The sequence below is a fragment of the Anomalospiza imberbis genome, chromosome 3 (genome assembly GCF_031753505.1).
Source record: "Anomalospiza imberbis isolate Cuckoo-Finch-1a 21T00152 chromosome 3, ASM3175350v1, whole genome shotgun sequence".
Classification (NCBI taxonomy): Eukaryota; Metazoa; Chordata; class Aves; order Passeriformes; family Viduidae; genus Anomalospiza; species Anomalospiza imberbis.
Genome location: NC_089683.1, coordinates 24,131,124 through 24,149,593, shown reverse-complemented (window position 1 = coordinate 24,149,593; position 18,470 = coordinate 24,131,124). Strand labels below are relative to the sequence as shown.

Sequence of the window (18,470 nt, the reverse complement as noted above, 5' to 3'; positions counted from 1 at the left end):
CAGTCAGTTCATTCCCCTCCTTATCTTTTAGTTTTTGAATTATACCTTGTAAATAAGTTAAATGAGAACTAAAATGAACTTGTGCTAATCGGCACTTCCTCATGCAAGAAGTAAAGCAGCCCTTCTCAGGAGCTACTAGAGGCCAGAGGTTTCTTACCAGAATGTCCCAAAGGCGTTGCTTCTGATTAGAGGATGCATGACTCTCTTGAAAGCTTTCTCCTTTTTCATAATGAAAGGCTAGGCTGTGAAAAGAGCTGTATTTCCTCTTGAGTGATTCTTTCCAGGGAACCAGCTATTGCATTAGTGTCTTGTTACAGTTTCTAGCCTGTTATGTTTTTGGGTGTTTCCAAGGCAGTAGCAACCTGTAAATGGTATGATTGGAGATGTTGCACTACAGTCTGCAGAACTTAAGACTGGTAAAATTATTTCTGCATATTAAGGAAATAAATTTGGGTTCAGATGCACACGGTTTGAGGCTCCAGTTTGCCTGTCACCCGTTTAAAACCAGGAACAAAATCTAGGGCGTTTTTAGCAATGGTGAATCTAGCTCACCAGCTGCATAAAATAAATACAGGTACTATCCCTAACGTACACAGAGGAAGTTTTCATCATCTCTTTGCTAAGAAGACAGCCAGTGAGGCTTCGTGAGAGACAGATAAACATGCATTAAAATGTTCAAAAGGAGATAAGAAAGGACCAGAACTGCTGAATGAGTAGGTTGAGAGAGCATCATGGTGTACAGAAAGGTAGTGTTCATTTCTCATTTTACAAGAAACTTGGATAACCTAATGGACCAGAACAGCATATGTCCTTTTAAGGTAATTACTTATTTTACAAAGCCTGGGTGCCCTGTGGAACAAGATGCCACATGATAGCTTTGAAGCTGAGATAGATATTGACCTACATGGACAACAAGAATAGACGGTTTATTATGGTTTCTTTAAACTTTACATGCTGCAAGATGTTTGTCCATCTATCCAAACAACTTAGATAATTGTATAGTGAGTTGTGGGGTTTCTTTAATGTTTCTCTGAAACCTTCTAACTAGCTTTTTGTTTTATTTATTATAAATAAAATGGAATCACAAAAAATAGTTGTTGCATTTGCCAGAATGTCAGTTAATATATGGTCTTTTTAAAAAAATTCATCCAAGTAATTATACAGATTCATCATCAGAACTATGATGATCCCACATTCTCATTTTGTACAAACTGCTGCAGTATACCAGTATGCAGAAATTGCATTTTAAAAAGCTTTTCTTGGTAATCTTGTGCCTATATTAAAGCTAAGGCCAGCCTGAAGTCTTCTTTTGCATTCTTGTCATTTTAAGACAAATGCTTTTAGTCTCCCTGTGCCCCAGTGAAATTCCTCAAACACAGTGAAATTCCTCAAACAGAATGCATTTTTGATTTTTTAATGCAGAACTTTCTCATGATGGCCTCTGCCACATGTGACATGTGCAGATGCATCTCAGTGGAGCTGTCTTAATCGATGTGCTCACCCACTGGCAGCTTGGGGGGAAGCAGCACTCATGAATGATTTCACTATTTGTCATGTGTCTGCTTATTTACCCTTGCTCTCTGAGCTTTATTTGGCCAAAATAAAGGGACAGTGGAATTATTTATTTACAGATAGACTTAGTGCTTCCTTTATATCTCTTGTATGGATACCTGCTGTTTCAAATAGTGGTGTTTTCTGGGGCTGGGTCTCAAGGTATGATGTTAATGCATCAGCTTATGCTGCTTGACAGCCATGAGTGTGTATGTATGCAACCTCTAAAAGGAAAACACTAATGCACAGAAATTTAACTCTTCAAATCTTGACTCGAGCAAGACAGGTGCCCTTGAAGAGTCTTCATGTTTATTCCTTCCCTGGATACTTTGACTGACTGCCATGAAACTACTTTTTTTTGCCTGGTTTTTATCCTGGCATCAGGGAAAACCTAAACTAAACCCTCTAGCTGTCAAAACATGCACAATGTGCTAACCCCATGATGGCTGACAATTTTGCTTCATCTCCCTCTGCTTAGCTCTTCCAGTGGCTGGGTGATAAGGTGTGTATGTGTATGATGTAAGGTTGTAGTGCAGCACCAGTGGCCTACCTGAGAGCTGTACTCCCAGATGCACTGTGTATGTGACAGTGCCAGACTCATTGTAGTTTATACTGACATGCTCTTTGAAAATTTAATTTTGTAATCAATGAAAACCAGCCTGGAAGGTTTGAGGTTTTCTGTGGTGTGGGGTTTTGTTTGGATTTTTATGTAGGGTTTTTTTGGGGGGGTGTGTGGTTGGTGGGTTGGTTGGTTGGGGGGTTTTAGGGAGTTTTTTATGGTTTTAGGAGGTTTATTTAGTAGTTTTTTTTTTCCCAAAGCAAGCTGCAATTGGTCATAAATATTGACCTGCCCCCATAGTAGACATCCATTTCCTCCTTCCCAATCTCAGATTTTAGTAAGATAAGTTTAAATTACCTACTGTTTGTATATTTCTGATAACAAAATATTCTGTTCACAGTGTATTTCCTTCTGTGGATATCAAGTGGATTGCTGTGGTTTTATCATGGGACATTTTCTATTGTAATTCCTATTGTCCCTCAGGACCTCTTCTTGCTGTGCAGGTGCCTTATTTTAGTTAACAGTATGAGAAAGGGTGAGTCAGAAGGATGAGTACAAGAAAGATTTTATTGTTGATGTTGCATATTCAGTTGTTCAGGTTTTTTATTTTTCTCTATGATGCAAAAGGTGAATTAGAAACTTGCAGCATTTTGTTTCACAGATGAATAAAGTTGTCTTTGCTGCAGAAATCTAAAGTTAACATGATCCTAGTCTTTTTAATAATATTAGCCTCAGGTGTTACATAGTACAGAAGTCAAAGATGACACTTCTTTCTGTAATGCACCACATCTTATTTCTTTAGAATCATTCAAAAGGTTATAACGTCTCAATTTTAATTTTCAATAACCCAGCTTCCTATTTTGTGGTGTGTGCAGAAGGTTCTCTAGTCCTATTGTGTCATGCACAAAAAAATCTGCAGCCCTGATGTTGTCATGTGGGGGGGATCAGGCAAGAGTGCTTAGCTGTGGCTGACTGTGTTGACTGAGATGAGAGCCTCTGCATCCTCTTTGTTTTGTCTATGATAATGTATAATGTGGCATAGAAGGTCTTAATTTTTTCATTATTGTCAATGTAATGTAAAACATGAGTTGCGTTTTGTTTCTGGGACATGCTTTCTGTGAATTGGTTTTGTTTAGAGCTGGCAAAAAAAAAAGCTGGTGTTTTTTTAATTGGATTGCCACTTCCAATCTGCTTGATCGAAATTAAGCATTTTGGGAATTACATTTTAATCTTTGTTCTCCTGTTGCAGATTTTTGAAATTATTTCTGTGGCAGAGAACATCATGGTAATGTCACGAGTGTGTAAATGCCTTGCCAGTGTGCAGTTTGGGGGCTTGCTGGCTAGAAACAGGGTAACCAGCCTCTGTGGCACTTCCAGACTTGTTTTCCTCTGAACTTCGCTCCCGAGCACATTAGACTTATTGTAAGATAGTAAAGCTTTCATTAAAGGTACGTTACCAGCTGTTTATTTCTGTGGCTCCATGCTTGATCACATGAGTGGTGAGAAGATAACTGCATCAAGAAAACCCACCTTGGGTATTATGTTCTACATCCATCAGAAGTATTTGTACCTACAGAAAATAATCTTTTTCCATCTAACACTGAAAACTTATGGCAGAGTTTCTTTAATGAACAGTCAGATTATTAAAACTTTGTTCTCCTTTAGGCTGCCATTTAATGATAATGGTATTTTAATGACACATCAACTGATGAAAAAAGATATGGAATAACTACTTTTTTTTCCATAAGTGAGCTTAATAACTAGTGAAAAGGGTATTTTCTACTGCATACATAAGTATATGAGGCAAACTCCATGAAAATACTTAAATGTTGGTAGTGGCTTTAGTTAACAGTAAACAGTACCTATGAGACCTCATTGGATGTTCAGGAAAACTTTCAATTTCCCTTAAAGCTCCAAGCCTGAAGGAAGGCTCATATGAGGAGACTGCTAACAATTGTTATATAACACACATGTATGTGTGGCAATAGCTGTCCAGTGGAAGGAGAAAGAAGCTGTCATTAAGATTGTCCTTGAGAAACAGAGTGGTCCGTGAGTCACCTATGACCAGGTTTATTTAGAAACACAGGATGGTTTGTGTTGTAAGGGACCTTTGGAGATCATTTTGTCAGACTCCCTGCCCTGGGCAAGGACATCTTCCATTACACCAGGTTGCTCAAAGCCCCATCCAAACTGGCCTTGATCACTTCCAGAGATGGGACATCCACGTCTGAGATGGATGGTCAGGAGCGTGGTGCAAGGCTAACACAGATACTGTTTTTCACACACAGAAAGCATGAAGCAATGTTTTTTCATACTTTTCTCTTAAAAAAAAAAGCTTCTCTTCAAATCATTCCTCTGAACTATTTATTATATAATCTTGGCACCTTACTTCTGAGCTTACTAAGGTCCAGACTCTGTGCTTACCAGTGTTTTCATAGGCAGAAGTACCTCATTATACATACTTTGAAAGTTAAAAGGATTTTAACATTTAACACTAGAGCAGAGGCTTTGCTCCCATCTATTGGATAGGTTTTGTTCCCTTTGTAGTTACCATGATGGTGTTAAATTGAGTGTGCAAGGGCAGATTTTTATACTGGGAAGCAGACCACTGCCAAGGCAAGTATTTGGATGATGATATATTGCTATCCCAGCATTAGAAAGATAAATTACTTGTTGGTAGAATTGCCTTGTTAAGGTTTAGGGTTTAACACAGTTCAGTGGTCTTAGGTCTAGCGGGAGAGGTTAGCAAAGCTTGGGGAGAAGGATGTGGGCACAAAGGACACAGAATTTACAGGCCACAAGGACATTTGGCAAAACTCCCAAGATAAGTAATAAACTAACAAAGCCAACTCAGCAACTGTGCGGTGAGCAGATCAAGCTGGGTAAAAGGTAAATCCAGCAGGGAGAGATTCTCACCACCATGGTTCACTGACTCAAGAAACCCACCAACTCGAGAGAAGTACTGAGCATGCAGACTAATTGGCATGAGAAGCAAGAGAATCATTTAAGAAGGTAGAATTAACAAGAGAACTATGTAACTTGTAGTCAGTGAACTGTGATTTCCTTGCTAAAGTGTATAAATGGTATAAAGCTTTGATGCTACGGGAGCTAGCAACCTTTTGTGGGTTATCACCTAGCTCCTTGCTTTGCATAAATTAGAATAAAGAAATATTCAGCCTTAAGTTGAAACATGGGTGTTTCAGATTAGACATTAGGAAAAAAATTCACCATTAGGATGGTCAGGCATTGGGATAGGTTACTCAGGGAGGTGATAAAGTCACCATCTCTAGAGATGTTAGGTCTTGCTTGGTTATATGATTTAGTGATTTAGGGCTTACAGTAGCCATGTTGGGTTGACCGTTGGACTTGCTGTTCCTTCTGGTCTCTTCTAACCTTGAAGATTCTGTGATTAAATAGAGCTGCCTCGTCTTGGTGTGTACGTTGGCAGTGCACACTGGGCAACAAGCCCACATTTGAGACATCACTGTGGCATAGGTGACATCTTCAGTCCTCTGTGTTCCTTAGAATTACTGCCAACGTGTTGTTTTTGATGCACCTTCATTTTTAAGAAGCATTGCTTATGTAGAAATAATATGTGTCATTATGGTCAAACAACTCAGGCATTCAAACAATTTCAGACATGCTTTCCCATTTCCAGAGTGCTGTCATCTTACATTTTGCCTCCAGACAAGCCCAGCACAATTGTTTGATTTAATGAATGGAGGGAGAGTGGTTGTGGTTCTCCGCAGTTCAGAGGCTTCAAGATCTCACTTGTATTTACAGAGGCGAAATAAAAGAATTTTCAAAAGCCTGAAATTTTCTTGGTAGCCAACTGTGAGAAAAGGTCATAGTGAGTGAAGTAGCACTATTCTGCGTGCTAGCAAGCTAATGGAGCATAGTGCTTCTTGAGAAGATTCAGCAATGGAGTGGAGCAGAACTGGCGTGGAAGTGCTCTGTAGATGCCGTTACATTGCAAGCCAGTAATTAAGAGGAAGAAAGCCTCTAAAGAACAGTTTTTCCTTGTGTTGACTCATAAGTAGTTCTAATACTCTAAGTATTTGCTTTAACTAAGATTGTATTTGCTTTTTTAATGCATTTAACTGTGAATAATAATTTGTTTTAGGCTTGCTCTGTGTTGGAACAGGGTGGGGGGTTGGACTTTCAGCTTTCTTTTTGCAACCTTGCTGGCCAAACAGGTTGTTCCTTTGCCTGGTAAGGTACCACAGAACTTCTGTGAGCCAGACAGAGCAGGGGTGGTCAGAGAGATTCATCCACTGAGGTTGCACAGAGCATTGTCTGTCTGCAGGGAGGAGCTGGGATGCCATGTCTTGTCCTCAGCAGAAGACAGACGTATGTATGGTTTGCTGCACGATGAGAGCACTGACTGGAAACTTGGGTCCAAAGTGGCCATGACAGGGTACATTGTCCTCGCTGGTTCTAAGTAAGGCTGATGGTCAGCCATCTCCATCAGTAGTTTGATCTGATACGTATTTTGATTCTTGCTAAGGAGCCTAGTTAAAATTATAGAGAAAAGTGAACTCTAAAGAGCTCAACAAAATAAAAAATTATGGATGTTAGGTGAAGCCCTCATATTTGGCATTTGAACTGGAATCTCTGCCAGGCATGCTGGTTCTCTCAGCTTAGCTGGGTTTCTCGGAACTTTGTTGTGGATGAAAAATATGTGAGAAGTCTGTGAATGATGACCTGAAGTTGAATGTAAAAATGTGTGAACTCTGAATTTGTTTCTTTCTTTGTAGCCTGTAGGCTAAATCTTTTGATGAGCCTAAATTACATTCTTTAAGGATGCCCATTCAGTCATTCCCTCTGTTGTCAAGAGACTCTGTGGGTTACTTGGAACTGTTGGCAGCCATCTGAAGTTTTTTCTTTTCTTATTAAAATTAATGGCAGATCATCTGTGTGTTAAGACAGCTTTGAAGATATAGTCAATGTTTCTGGAGGCAAAAGTAATGGTTGTTTCTAAAGCTAGATGCATAAATGCAATATATGCACTACTGTACTTGAAATATGAATCACTGATTTTTTTGTGTTTGCCTTCTTGACTTAGTGTTTCTTTACACTTTAATTTTTTTTTTAAACTTGCAGTTTGGTTTATACAGAAATAGTGTTCTCCCCATCAGCTCATTAAATTTGGAGAGGGATTTCTAGGACAGGAGGCTAATCACAGTAGCATACTCACGTATGGTGGACAGATGTTCAACTTTGGGTCTCCCAACAGCAGCTGCAGTTTCTGTGCTCTCCCCTCTGCTCCCCACTCCCACAAGCAATGTGGGGGGATGCCAGGTGTGTGGCGAGCTTGATGCTCATTCTGTGTCCATCTGAATTACTCACATACCCCCTCTAGATTAGGCCAGCTCCTAGTGAGAATGATACTTTTACAAAGCAGGAGATGATGCTGAATGTGGTAGGAAACTGGAAGTCCCTTTTTCTTTCCAATATTCAAGGTCAAGTGACACTGGAGAGACTGGTGCTGGGCAATAATTAAATCAGTGCTCAACTGTGTTCTGGTTGAATATAATCTGTAGTTGTTTCAAGTAGATTATTGTAGCATAATGCACAAAATTGACAAAATATACCATGCAAGAAAGTGTGATCTGCACAGAAACTAGAAATCATTATTTTTTTCTCTAGGAGATGAAAATTTGATCTTAGGAAACATACAGCAAATGTGTATAATTGCTGGATGAGTCCCTCCAGATTTTGTCTCTGATCAGATCCTGTAGAATTACAAACACTCTTGGATAATACTGCTTGTGATTTAATCATAAATCCCAACCAAGGATTATAGTTTTTGTGACAGTAGTAAGTAATAACTTTTCCATGGACACTGAAGCAACCAAAGAACATGAAGACTACAAATCTACTTAGAGTGTGCTGTAAAACACGGCACAAGTTCCCCGTCTTTTGGCAAGCTGCTCTCCTCTTTTCATCAGACTTCTGTACAATCTAGAAATTGCCATGAGTTGGTATGCTGCAACTTTAACATGAGCATCTTGCATGAATCTGAGCTCCTGGGACTGGAGCAGTCATGTTTGTTAAATACAGAGGGATGTGGTTCTAGACAGTGTTGGAAAATGAAACTGAGGAGCACAATGCACCTCTGACAGTTCTAGCTGTGAAATTGCAATCTGAATTTTTAACTCTAAGTTGATGTTTGAATTAGATGCTTTTTGGAAGTCTTGGAGGCAGTGGTTTGATAGCCTCCAACAAAAGGCACTGCTGGTCCAGCTGGGGTTTGAAAGCCCTGAAAGCATTACCAGTACCCTGGTAATGCATTTCCATATGTGACTTCTGTTTTTACATGGTAGACAACACATCACAACTGGGAGCTGGTTTGTCTTTTGCACTTCCCAGAACATTGCCAAGCATCCTCTGACCTAGAGGTATTAGCAAATAGAGTGCATCCATAAGTATTGAAGGGCTACAAGGTCCAAGCAGCTGTTAGGTTGCCGTGCTGGGTAGCATTCTAAAAGTCTTTACAGGAGCTTTCACAGCAAGTGTGCATGGAAGTTTGAGATTGGAGGTGTTCCAGGTTTGGCTGCTTTCAGATAATGTCTATTAGGGGAACATATTCTCTAGTGCTGGGATGCAGCAGTGCTGTCACAAGTGGCTTTTTGGATCTAGTGTGGGTTGCAGCTTGGAGCAGGGACAAGGGGAAAGCTCTGGGGCATGGTACACTGCTGGGCAGGAGAAGAAGAAAATGTAGCAGCAAAGCTGAATCAAGTGGGGGTGAAAACCACTGTGCTATGCCAAGAGCTGGAGTGTCACAATGACAGGACTGATGCTGTCACCAACAGCTGTGGGCTTTCTGTGGTGGAAATGAGACACAGTGCTAGTCTTTATTAGCTCCAACAAGTGATGGGTGTAAATGGATGTCTTGTAGAATAACTTCGGGTTTTTTTGTTTGGGGCTTTTTTTTTTTTTTGTCAGCAGCAGAGACTGTGTCTGATGGGATGACAGTGAAATGTTTGTGGGTTGCATGTAGCTTGCATGGGATGTTAATTCTTTCTTGTCTAGGAATAATGTGTAGGCAAGTACAAATTCAAGTTTTTTTTTTTGTCAAGTGTCTCCAATTAGAAATGGAGGGAAAGAAATTTCAAGCAATTTCAAGTCTTTATTCAAGATGAAATAAGCCTGCAGCCATCTTTGCCAGTATTGCTTACTGCATTTGTAGGTAATGTTTTTGAACGTTTGTAAAGTTCAGTGTGATACACCTTTTTTTTCACTTGATGCTTAAAATTGTATGCCAGTGTGTTTGTGCCTGAAAAAATCTTACTGATTAATTGCTTGTTTTGTTTTTGTTATTTACAAGGTGGAATATATGTTGGTAAAATTTGACCATGAGAATAAGAAAGTGCGTTTGTTACTCTGTGGTGAAGAAGTTCTTCAAACACTGCAAGACAAGGGGGAGAAGGTAAACCCCAAGTGAGTAGCTGTTTCCAGTTTCTTTTTTTTTTTTTTTTTTTAATCCTCCTGTTATGATACTGTGTAAAATATTGTTAACCTGGCTTAACATTCAAGTCTGCTATTGGTAAAACTGTAAACCACAGATACTGATAATTTTCAGATAAATCTGGGGTTCAGGAAGTGAAAGATTTTGAGCACACTTGCAGGCAGTCCATGCACTTTTTGCTTTGAAATAAAGGAGGATGTAATGGTGAGCCCACAGAAGTTGCAGTTTGCGTGCTTGTTTTGTCTTGCTCTGATTTTGTGTCTGTGTGTATGCAGTAATCCATGTCCCACACATGTACATGTGTACTTGCTCCTGTATCTCTTGATTGCAGGAGCAAGTGAGGGCTGTATAGGAGAAGCCTGTTGGCTGTAGGAGCACTCTCTCATTTCTGGAAGAACTAGAAGTGTAGATGTAAGAATGGCAGGGAAATTTTTTTCCCTATCCTCTCCTGTGGAAAAGCAGCAGTGATCTGTTTTTCTGGTTCTGGTTAAAACCCCAAGAAACAAAGCTTGAGGCAGATGCTAAGGGTGACTGCAATTTGGTGTAGGCAAATCCTGCACTACACAGCAACACTATTACTGCCAAATTGCACCTTGCTTTCTTTCCACCAGTTCCTGATGGTGAGGTACATTAGCAGGTACGTTATGTCCCTCTATCAAATATTAGGAGATTTTTATTGCAAGTGATACTAATTTCTGAAATTCTCACAAATAATTCAACGTTTTTGAAATTGCAGAAATATTTAAATGTACCTCTTCTTTCATTATAGTCACCCAACACTCTGGAGACCAGAATATGGAAGTTACATGATTGAAGGAACGCCTGGACAGCCATATGGGGGAACCATGTCTGAATTCAACACCGTGCAAGACAACATGAGGAAAAGACGGCAAGAAGCTGCTTCTGTACTCAAAGAAAATGAGGCTGTTTGCACAGTGACATCATTTCCAAGGTGAGATGGTTGTTGAAGTGTAATGCCATGTTTCCTGTTCTTGTTATACACTTTTTCTCCTTATTGCATATAGCTAAACTGCTCAGTGAAATAGAGAAAAATATTATTTGATTAAAGTACTTTGGCTTTATGTTCCAGTCATGTTTCCTAACATTTTTATTGCAATAAGACAAGCAAATAAGCATATTTTACATTTTTAGGTTGCTTCTAACCTGAGATGATTTTGTATTAGGAGAGCATCCTGAATATTTGTGACACAAAGCATTAAGTCTAGAATAGTCTACCACCTTGAGTTGATACAGAAAATTATATAGAAAAGGTTTCTCTTTACCTATTTTGCAAATCATGTTCTTTATAAGTACCAGTTTTGCAAAACATGGCTAACCTGATCTATTTTTAATACTACTTTTTCACTAAAGGACATGCAAGCTTATGGTAGTTTAGGGCACCTGGACTTAGTACTTCTATTATACAATACTCTACTTACTGAATCTAGAAAGGAGAGCCCTTACAAAGGATAGATTTCATCCTTTTTATTGTTGTAAAGGAGTTCTTGAAGAAATTAAATTTAGGATGAACTTCATTATCTAGGAGAAAATGTATTTTGACATTGCTTTGAAATATAATTCTAGGCAGAGATTTATTACATTCATTCTAACTAGCCTGGTCAGTGAAGTGAATGAAGATAGTTATGCTTATAATGGTATAAAAGTTGCTGTGCAGTAGAAGAGCAACAGCTGGCCTTACTGGCTAGTGTCTTGTGTAATATAGAATGCAATAGCCCAAAATTCTTGCTGAGAGGAGGAGCAATACAAAACATGCCTTAGCAGCAGTGGTGCCGAAATAGCTGCATAATGCCCCATGAATGCTGTTTTAAGAACACTCTTTGACAAAATTTACTTTCACTTTATTAGAGTTATACTAGATGAAATAAGAGTTTATTTAAAGTTAAGTAGTTGTCAGTGTATTAGAGAACTGCATTTTCTTCCCCTGCAACCTTACAGGTACATTATGTCATTTAATAAGTTTTACATGCAAATGTTTTGGACCTGGTCTTGCAGGGAATAAAGGGAGAGGAGTTGTTAATCCCTTTGTAGATACAGATAAGTACCTTTTACATCACTGTAGGAGCAGTACATTGGACTTCAGTGAAAGCCAGTAAGTAATAAAATGTAGTTTGTTTATGACTTATGGGTCATTCCAAACATACTTTCATCCCTCAGAGATGGCTCTCCCTAGGCTAGTCTAATTTGGTTTATTATTTCTGCCTTTTGCTGTCTTCCCATTCAAGTCCTTGTTGGTTTGACTGGAGTGTTGCTAACATGTATATCTGAGGTTTCACGGGGTTGAAGTTTTTTGCCACATTGTCCCTACAATAACATGTATGTATGCCTGTGTGCATCTGGGCATGTACACATGTATATAATAAAATCTGTTAATTTGAAAAGACAAAAAAACTTGTTAGAGTGCTGACAGAAGAAAGGTAAAGAAGTAAGCTTATTCAAATCAAAATAATTCAGTTTAAAATGAACTATTTGAAAATGCTTAAATATTAAAAATTTATAGCTTAGATACTAAATAAGTGTCTCTAGTTCCTAAATTTGTGAGCCATCACTACTGGGCCAGAAAGTTGTTTTCTTTCCTGAGGACTGGAGGGATGCAGTTTACAATGTAGCACTTAGGAAAGTGATTAAGTTGGCTTTACAAGTTGTAGGACAACTTACTTAGGAAACCAGGAAGAAGAAACAATATTGAACATAAATAATATTCTTGGAAGCGTGTTTCCTGATATTTTGAGTAGTTTGTTTGTAATTTTATCAGCTGCTTTTTTAACTATCCAGATACTAGAGCCTTTCAACACAATCTTTGCCCTTTTTACTGTGCAACATGGAGAAACAAATCTGCTACTTCACCTCAATCTTGTCAAATGTTCCTTTGTCTCAGCTGTACTGAGAGCTTATTCTTGCTTCAGGTGACTCTGAAACTTAAAATGGAGTTTCCCAAAGGGGAGGCGTGTATTCTGATTACTTTGCATATCTCTCAGCACTTACACCTAATAGCTGCAATTTTTCTTTGCTTATGACATTCATTTCATAGGGGTTTTCAGAGATCTAGAAGTGTTAGAAGACTTAAGATAGTGTACCACTTGGAACTACCTCTAATTCTTACAGAGTTACTTAAGCATATATTTTAAAAGGGATAGATTGTTAAGAGTAGGGCTGGATAAATTACTTTGCCAGTTAACTTGTATCCTCAAGATAAACTTTGAAGCACAGAATGCAGCTGCATGTCAGTATTAATAACAAAAGCTAACACACTAAAATGTATGTGTACCCCAGGTAGTACTGAAGTTTCCTGCTTCAGCCACTGAAAATGTCCATGTTTGCTGTCTAATGATAGACTAGTGGGGTTACTTTAAAAAAAAGCTGTATTAACCACTGTGGAAGGTGGTTGTTGGCTGGCTGTCTACTAGAATCCTAATCTCTGATCATCTGACTGTTTTAAAATCACAGTCTGTTTTCATTTCACAGTCTGATCTCATTGTTGTGTTACATAGGTTAGGCTGTCCTGGGTTTACACTGCCGGATTATATGCCAACACCAGTAGAAGGAGGAGCTTCAAAATCCCTCTTTTTTCCAGATGAAGCCATCAATAAACATCCTAGATTTAGGTAAGAATATTTGGGAAATTTGAGAAGTTGAATATTTTGTCTCTATCTAAATATCACAGACATATCTGCAAATTCTTTACATTACTGGAATAGAGAGCACTGTAGCTGGTTGCTGCAGATATCAGAAGGAGTTGGACAGAAGTGGTTGTGATGACATGTATTTTCTTTTCAAAGTGTCTTAAGAAAATTAATTGTTAAGTTGAAGGAACTTTATATAATAGTTAACACTATTATGGGGCAAAAAGTGTTGATTTTGCTACTGCAAAATTGTTTCCAGTTTGAAGCCCTGTGCCTAAATGCTTCCATCGTGGTTAATCCAGCTCTCCCTTAGGTATGTCACAGTGATATCTCTGTACCCAGTAGCTTGCCCTAGTTACTCTGAGATGGACGATGTACTTCTCACTGTAAAGTGAGACTTTAGCCAATGAAAATCATTCTATTTAAAAACTAAGCATACCTTTTAACTTGGCCTTGTATTCTTCAGGTCTGTAGCCTTTTACTTCTGACTGTTTTGTTAGTATAGGACTGTGAAGTCCATCAAAATAAGACTGACTTTACTGAAGAAAAATTCAGTGTTGTCTCTTTTACAGTCTATCTTAAAACTAGGAAAAGAAGCATCCTGAAGGAGAGTGCTCAGAATAAATAGAAAGTTGACATTCTGAAACCCTAAAAATTGTTGAGAAAGTAGCTGCAAAAATATTTGCATAAAGAGAAAATTTCATATAATCCAAAAAGCTTTTTCTTTTGTTATAGTACACTGACCAGAAACATTCGACACCGAAGAGGAGAGAAGGTTGTGATAAATGTGCCAAGTGAGTAAATTCAGTCTTATCTTTGTTCTTTTTCAGAATAATTATTTAGTCTCATGCTCTGAATTACTGAGTGCCTGTATTTTCCACACAGTATTTAAAGATAAGAACACACCATCACCTTTCATTGAAACATTTCCTAATGATGATGGAGAAGCAGCAAAGGCAGCTAAGCCAGACTACATATATATGGATGCTATGGGTTTTGGAATGGGAAACTGCTGTCTCCAGGTAAAGTGCATCTGCTTTCAAAGTGTTACTACACATTGTCTTCTCTCAACACTTCCCTTTTTAAGACTTGTCTTGTGTCTACTTTCACTTTCTCCAACTGATGCATTGTACATCAGTGTGGCAAAAGGGGAGATAAAAGACCAAGTGGTATGTCTAGTATTCTAGTCTTAAAATCCAAGTATATTGGGGTTTTGTAGCCAGGTTTTGCTAGCAGAGGGGCTGCAGGGGTGGCTGCTGTGAGAAGGTGCTTCTCCAGTGAGAAGGAGGCTTCTCCCATGTCCAACAGAGCCAATATCAGCTGGTTCCAAGACAGACCCACCATTGGCCAAGGCTGAGCCCACCAGTGACAGTGGTAGCACCTCTGAGGTACATACACTAAGGAGGGGGAAAACTGTGCAATGACACTGCAGGTGAAGATAGGAATGAGAATATGTAAGAGGAACAGCTCTGCAGGCACCAAGGTCAGTGAAGAACTAGGGGGAGGAGATGTTCAAGGTGACAGAGCCGAGATTCCCCTGGAGCCTGCAGTGAAGATCATGGTACGGCAGGAGCTTGGCTGTGGAGCAGAGATCCACCTGGAGGACCCCACACCAAAACAGGTGGAGGCATGTAGGAGGAAGGACCTGTCACCTCATGGAGTACCCATGCTGGAGCACTCAGTTCCTGAAAGACTGAACCCTGTGGAAGGGACAGATGCTGGAGCAGTTAATTAAGTGTAGCCCATAAGAAGGGCTGTTGTGGTGTAAACCCAGACAGCAAATAAGTACCATGCCATTGCTCCCCCACACATACATATACCCCCTTGCCCCTGGTGGGATGAGGGGGCAAATCAGAAAAAGGTGACTTGTAGGTTGAGATAAAAACCACTTAATAATTGAAATAAAATAAAAATAATAACAATGGTAATGAAAATAAAAGGAGGGAGAATAAAACTCTCTGGTGCTCAGCAGAACAGTTGCTCACAACCTGCTGACAAATGCTCAGCCTGTCTCCAAGCAGCAATTGGCCCCTCCTAGCCAACTCCCCCAGTTTATATACTAAGCATGATGCCGTATGGTATGGGATATCCCTTTGGCCAATTCAGGTCCCAGCTGTGCTCCCTCCTGGCTTCTTGTGCAGCTGCTCACTGGCAAAGCATGGGAAACTATGTCCTTAATTTAGAATAAGCCCTGCTCAGCAAGAACTAAAACATCAGTGTGTTATCAACATTATTCCCATACTGAATCTACAACACAGAACTGTACCCAGCCACTAGGAACAAAAGTAATTATCCCACGTGATGTCAGGATGAAGACTCATGTTGGAGCAGTGAACATGTTCACTGGAGGACTGTCCCAGCGAAGGGACCCCACATTGAGTCAAGAGTGTGAGGAGTCCTCCCCCTGAGGGGAAGGAGCAGCAGAGACAATGTGTGGTGAACTGACCACAGCCCTCATTCCTCATTCTCTTGCACTGCTGGGAGGGGAGGAAATAGAGAATTTGGGAGTGAAGTGAATTTTAAGATTTAGTTTTTATTTCTCATTGCTCTACTCTGATTTGACTTGTAATAAATTCAGTTAATTTCCCCAAGTTAAGCCTGTTTTGCCTGTGACAGTAACTGGTGAGTGATATCCACCACACCAAGTTGGGTCAGTGTTGATCTGCTGGAGGGTAGGAAGGCTCTGCAGAGGGATCTGGACAGGCTGGATCAATGAGATGAGGCCAATTGTGTGTGGTTCAGTAAGACAAAATGCTGGGTCCTGCACTTTGGCCACCACAAGCCCATGCAGAGCTGCAAGGTGGGGACAGAGTGGCTGGAAAGCTGCCTGGTGGAAGAGGAGCTGGGGGTGCTGGTTGAGATCCAAATGATTGTGAGTCAGTGTGTGCCCAGGTGTATCAGTAATAGAGTGGCCAGCAGGACCAGGGCAGGGATTGTCCCCCTGTACTCTGCACTGCTGAGGCCACACCTCCAGTGCTGGGTCCAGTTCTGGGCCCCTCACTATGAGAAAGACACTGAGAGGCTGGAGTGAGTCCAGGGGAGGGCAGTGGAGCTGGGGAAGGTCTGGAGCACAAGTCCTGTGAGGAGCAGCTGAGGGAGCTGGGGGCATTAAGCCTGGAGACAAGGAGGCTCAGGGGAGACCTTATCACTGTCTACATGTGCCTGAAAGGAGGCTGTAGCCAGGTTGGGGTCGGCCTCTTCTCTCAGGCAACCAGCACCAGGACAAGAGGAAATGGCTTCAAGCTGCACCTAGCAGGGTTCAGGTTAGACGTCAGGAAGAAATTCTTCACAGAATGGGTGATTAGATATTGGAATGGGCTGCCCAGGGAGGTGGTGGAGTCACTGTACCTGGAGGTGTTTAAGGAAATACTGGATGTGCCCTCAGTACCATGGTCTAGTTGACAAGGTGGTGTTCAGTCATAGGCTGGACTCAGTGATCTCAGAAGTCTTTTCCAATCTAATTGATTCAGTGTTCTCTCCCTGGCCTTACCTTGATCCTGAAGCCTTCTGTTACATTTTCTCTTCCCTGTCCAGCCAAAGAGGGGAGTGATTAAATTACTTTGGTGGATATCTGGCATCCAGGCAGGGTCAATCCAATACACCAGGTTTATTCCCTTGATTTATGGGGGATTTTTTCTGCTAATATTCAAACATAATTGGGTGACTTGCTGAGAGTGTTTTTTGAACTGGCCAAACCACATTTGATCAAGCACCTGCTCCTGAAACTCCAGCACTTTTTGGATGTGAAAGGTCATCTTCTACTCCGGTCATCTTTTAGGCATGACCAAAGGACACTGCAGAGGTGGAAACTGAGCTGTCTTGTAGGAATGAGAGAGGTTTTTTAGTTACTCATTTTGGGTGTTTTCCTTCTTCTGCACCCTTAGAACAGCAAAAGCAGGGAGTGGCAAGAGGTTGTGGGAATATTTTTAAAAATAAGTGGCTTTCTGTTTTTGTATAATGTTATTTCATTTACAAACATCATGAACTCCTGTATAAAGTTTCTCATTCTTAAATATTTTTAGCTGTCTACTAAGGAGTTGTCTTCTCACTGCTTGTTACCACAAACCTACCAAATCCGTATGGGTAGTTGTCTTCTCTGACTGTGTGCTGGAAGGTATTTTTGATTCTGTTTTCTCTCATTTGAGCATGACCACTTTTTGTGGTTTTTAGTAATTTGCCTGAGATATTCCTGTCTCACAGTATCTTTCATTTAAATCCAGGTGCTGAATATTAAGAGTGCTTTAATTCTTTCATTTTCTGTTTGCTTTAAATGTTTCTTTGATGCTGGGCAATAACACCTTAGGTAATCATGGTGTATTTGACTCTTGATAAAATGTGCCTGTTCCCACCACAGTCTTGGAAGCAGAGCTAGGAAGAAGCTAGTGTTAATTCTCTATGGGATTAAAGGCTCTTCTTGTTTCATAGCAGGGACAGAAAACGTCATAAAAAGCACTCCCTTTGAGCTTGAGAAACTACAAAAGCTGTATAAATAAAAGTTGTTGACAGGTGCTGCATATGGTTTCTTGTCACTAGGGCAAATTAGGGCGAATCTGATGAGATAGTAAAGTGTACATAAAACTGTGTTGTTTTACAAGGTGTTAGTTTGCCACGGTTTGTTCTATACCATCTCTCTTATTTAAAACCAATAAAAGTAATCCAGCCTTATTCAGTCATTGCATGAACTTTAAAAACATTTTTGAAGTCCTTTTTAAAGGAGTACTATTTTACTATTGCATGCTGCTACATTTTATTATTACATTCTGGTAATAAGTGGCCAAATTCAAATTTGGTAGTCCTGTTATCATCAAAGGGAGAATGAAAACAAGGCTGGCAGCTGCTTCTGTATCAACTGATAATTCCTGGTAACTGACTAGAAGAAAACATTGCCCACCTATTTTTGTAAGGCAGTTTGTAGTATATATACTTCCTTTCGTGTTTAAGGAGTGGTCTTGTTGGTTTGGTTTTTGTTCCTTTTTTTTTGTACTGCACGCCAAGCTACAACTTGGTTTGTTACATTTCCAGAGGTAAAAATAATGTCCTGATGAGCTTGGGCTGGGATGGCCTGCACTGGCAGTGCATGTAGCCCTTCTGGAGAAGACAGCCATGTCCTTTTCCTCTCTAATGGGACATTTGCCTAGAAACCATGTTGAATCTCAGATATAATGTGGTTTGGAATAAACATAAAAGGAAAGGGGGGGCAAATACCACTGTCTGGGGTAAGAGTGTAGGTGTCCTGTCAACCCAACCC

General features: G+C 40.0%; 1 protein-coding gene across 1 annotated transcript in view; it reads left to right on the top strand.

Moving 5' to 3' along the window:
- GCLC (glutamate-cysteine ligase catalytic subunit) overlaps positions 1-18,470 on the top strand; it is a 36,664-nt gene that overhangs the window by 4,734 nt on the left and 13,460 nt on the right. Inside the window, exons 2-6 of the mRNA XM_068183654.1 lie at positions 9,441-9,553; positions 10,351-10,533; positions 13,091-13,204; positions 13,958-14,016; positions 14,108-14,244. Coding sequence (XP_068039755.1) covers positions 9,441-9,553; positions 10,351-10,533; positions 13,091-13,204; positions 13,958-14,016; positions 14,108-14,244 — 606 coding nt within the window. The remainder of the gene's footprint in view (positions 1-9,440; positions 9,554-10,350; positions 10,534-13,090; positions 13,205-13,957; positions 14,017-14,107; positions 14,245-18,470) is intronic.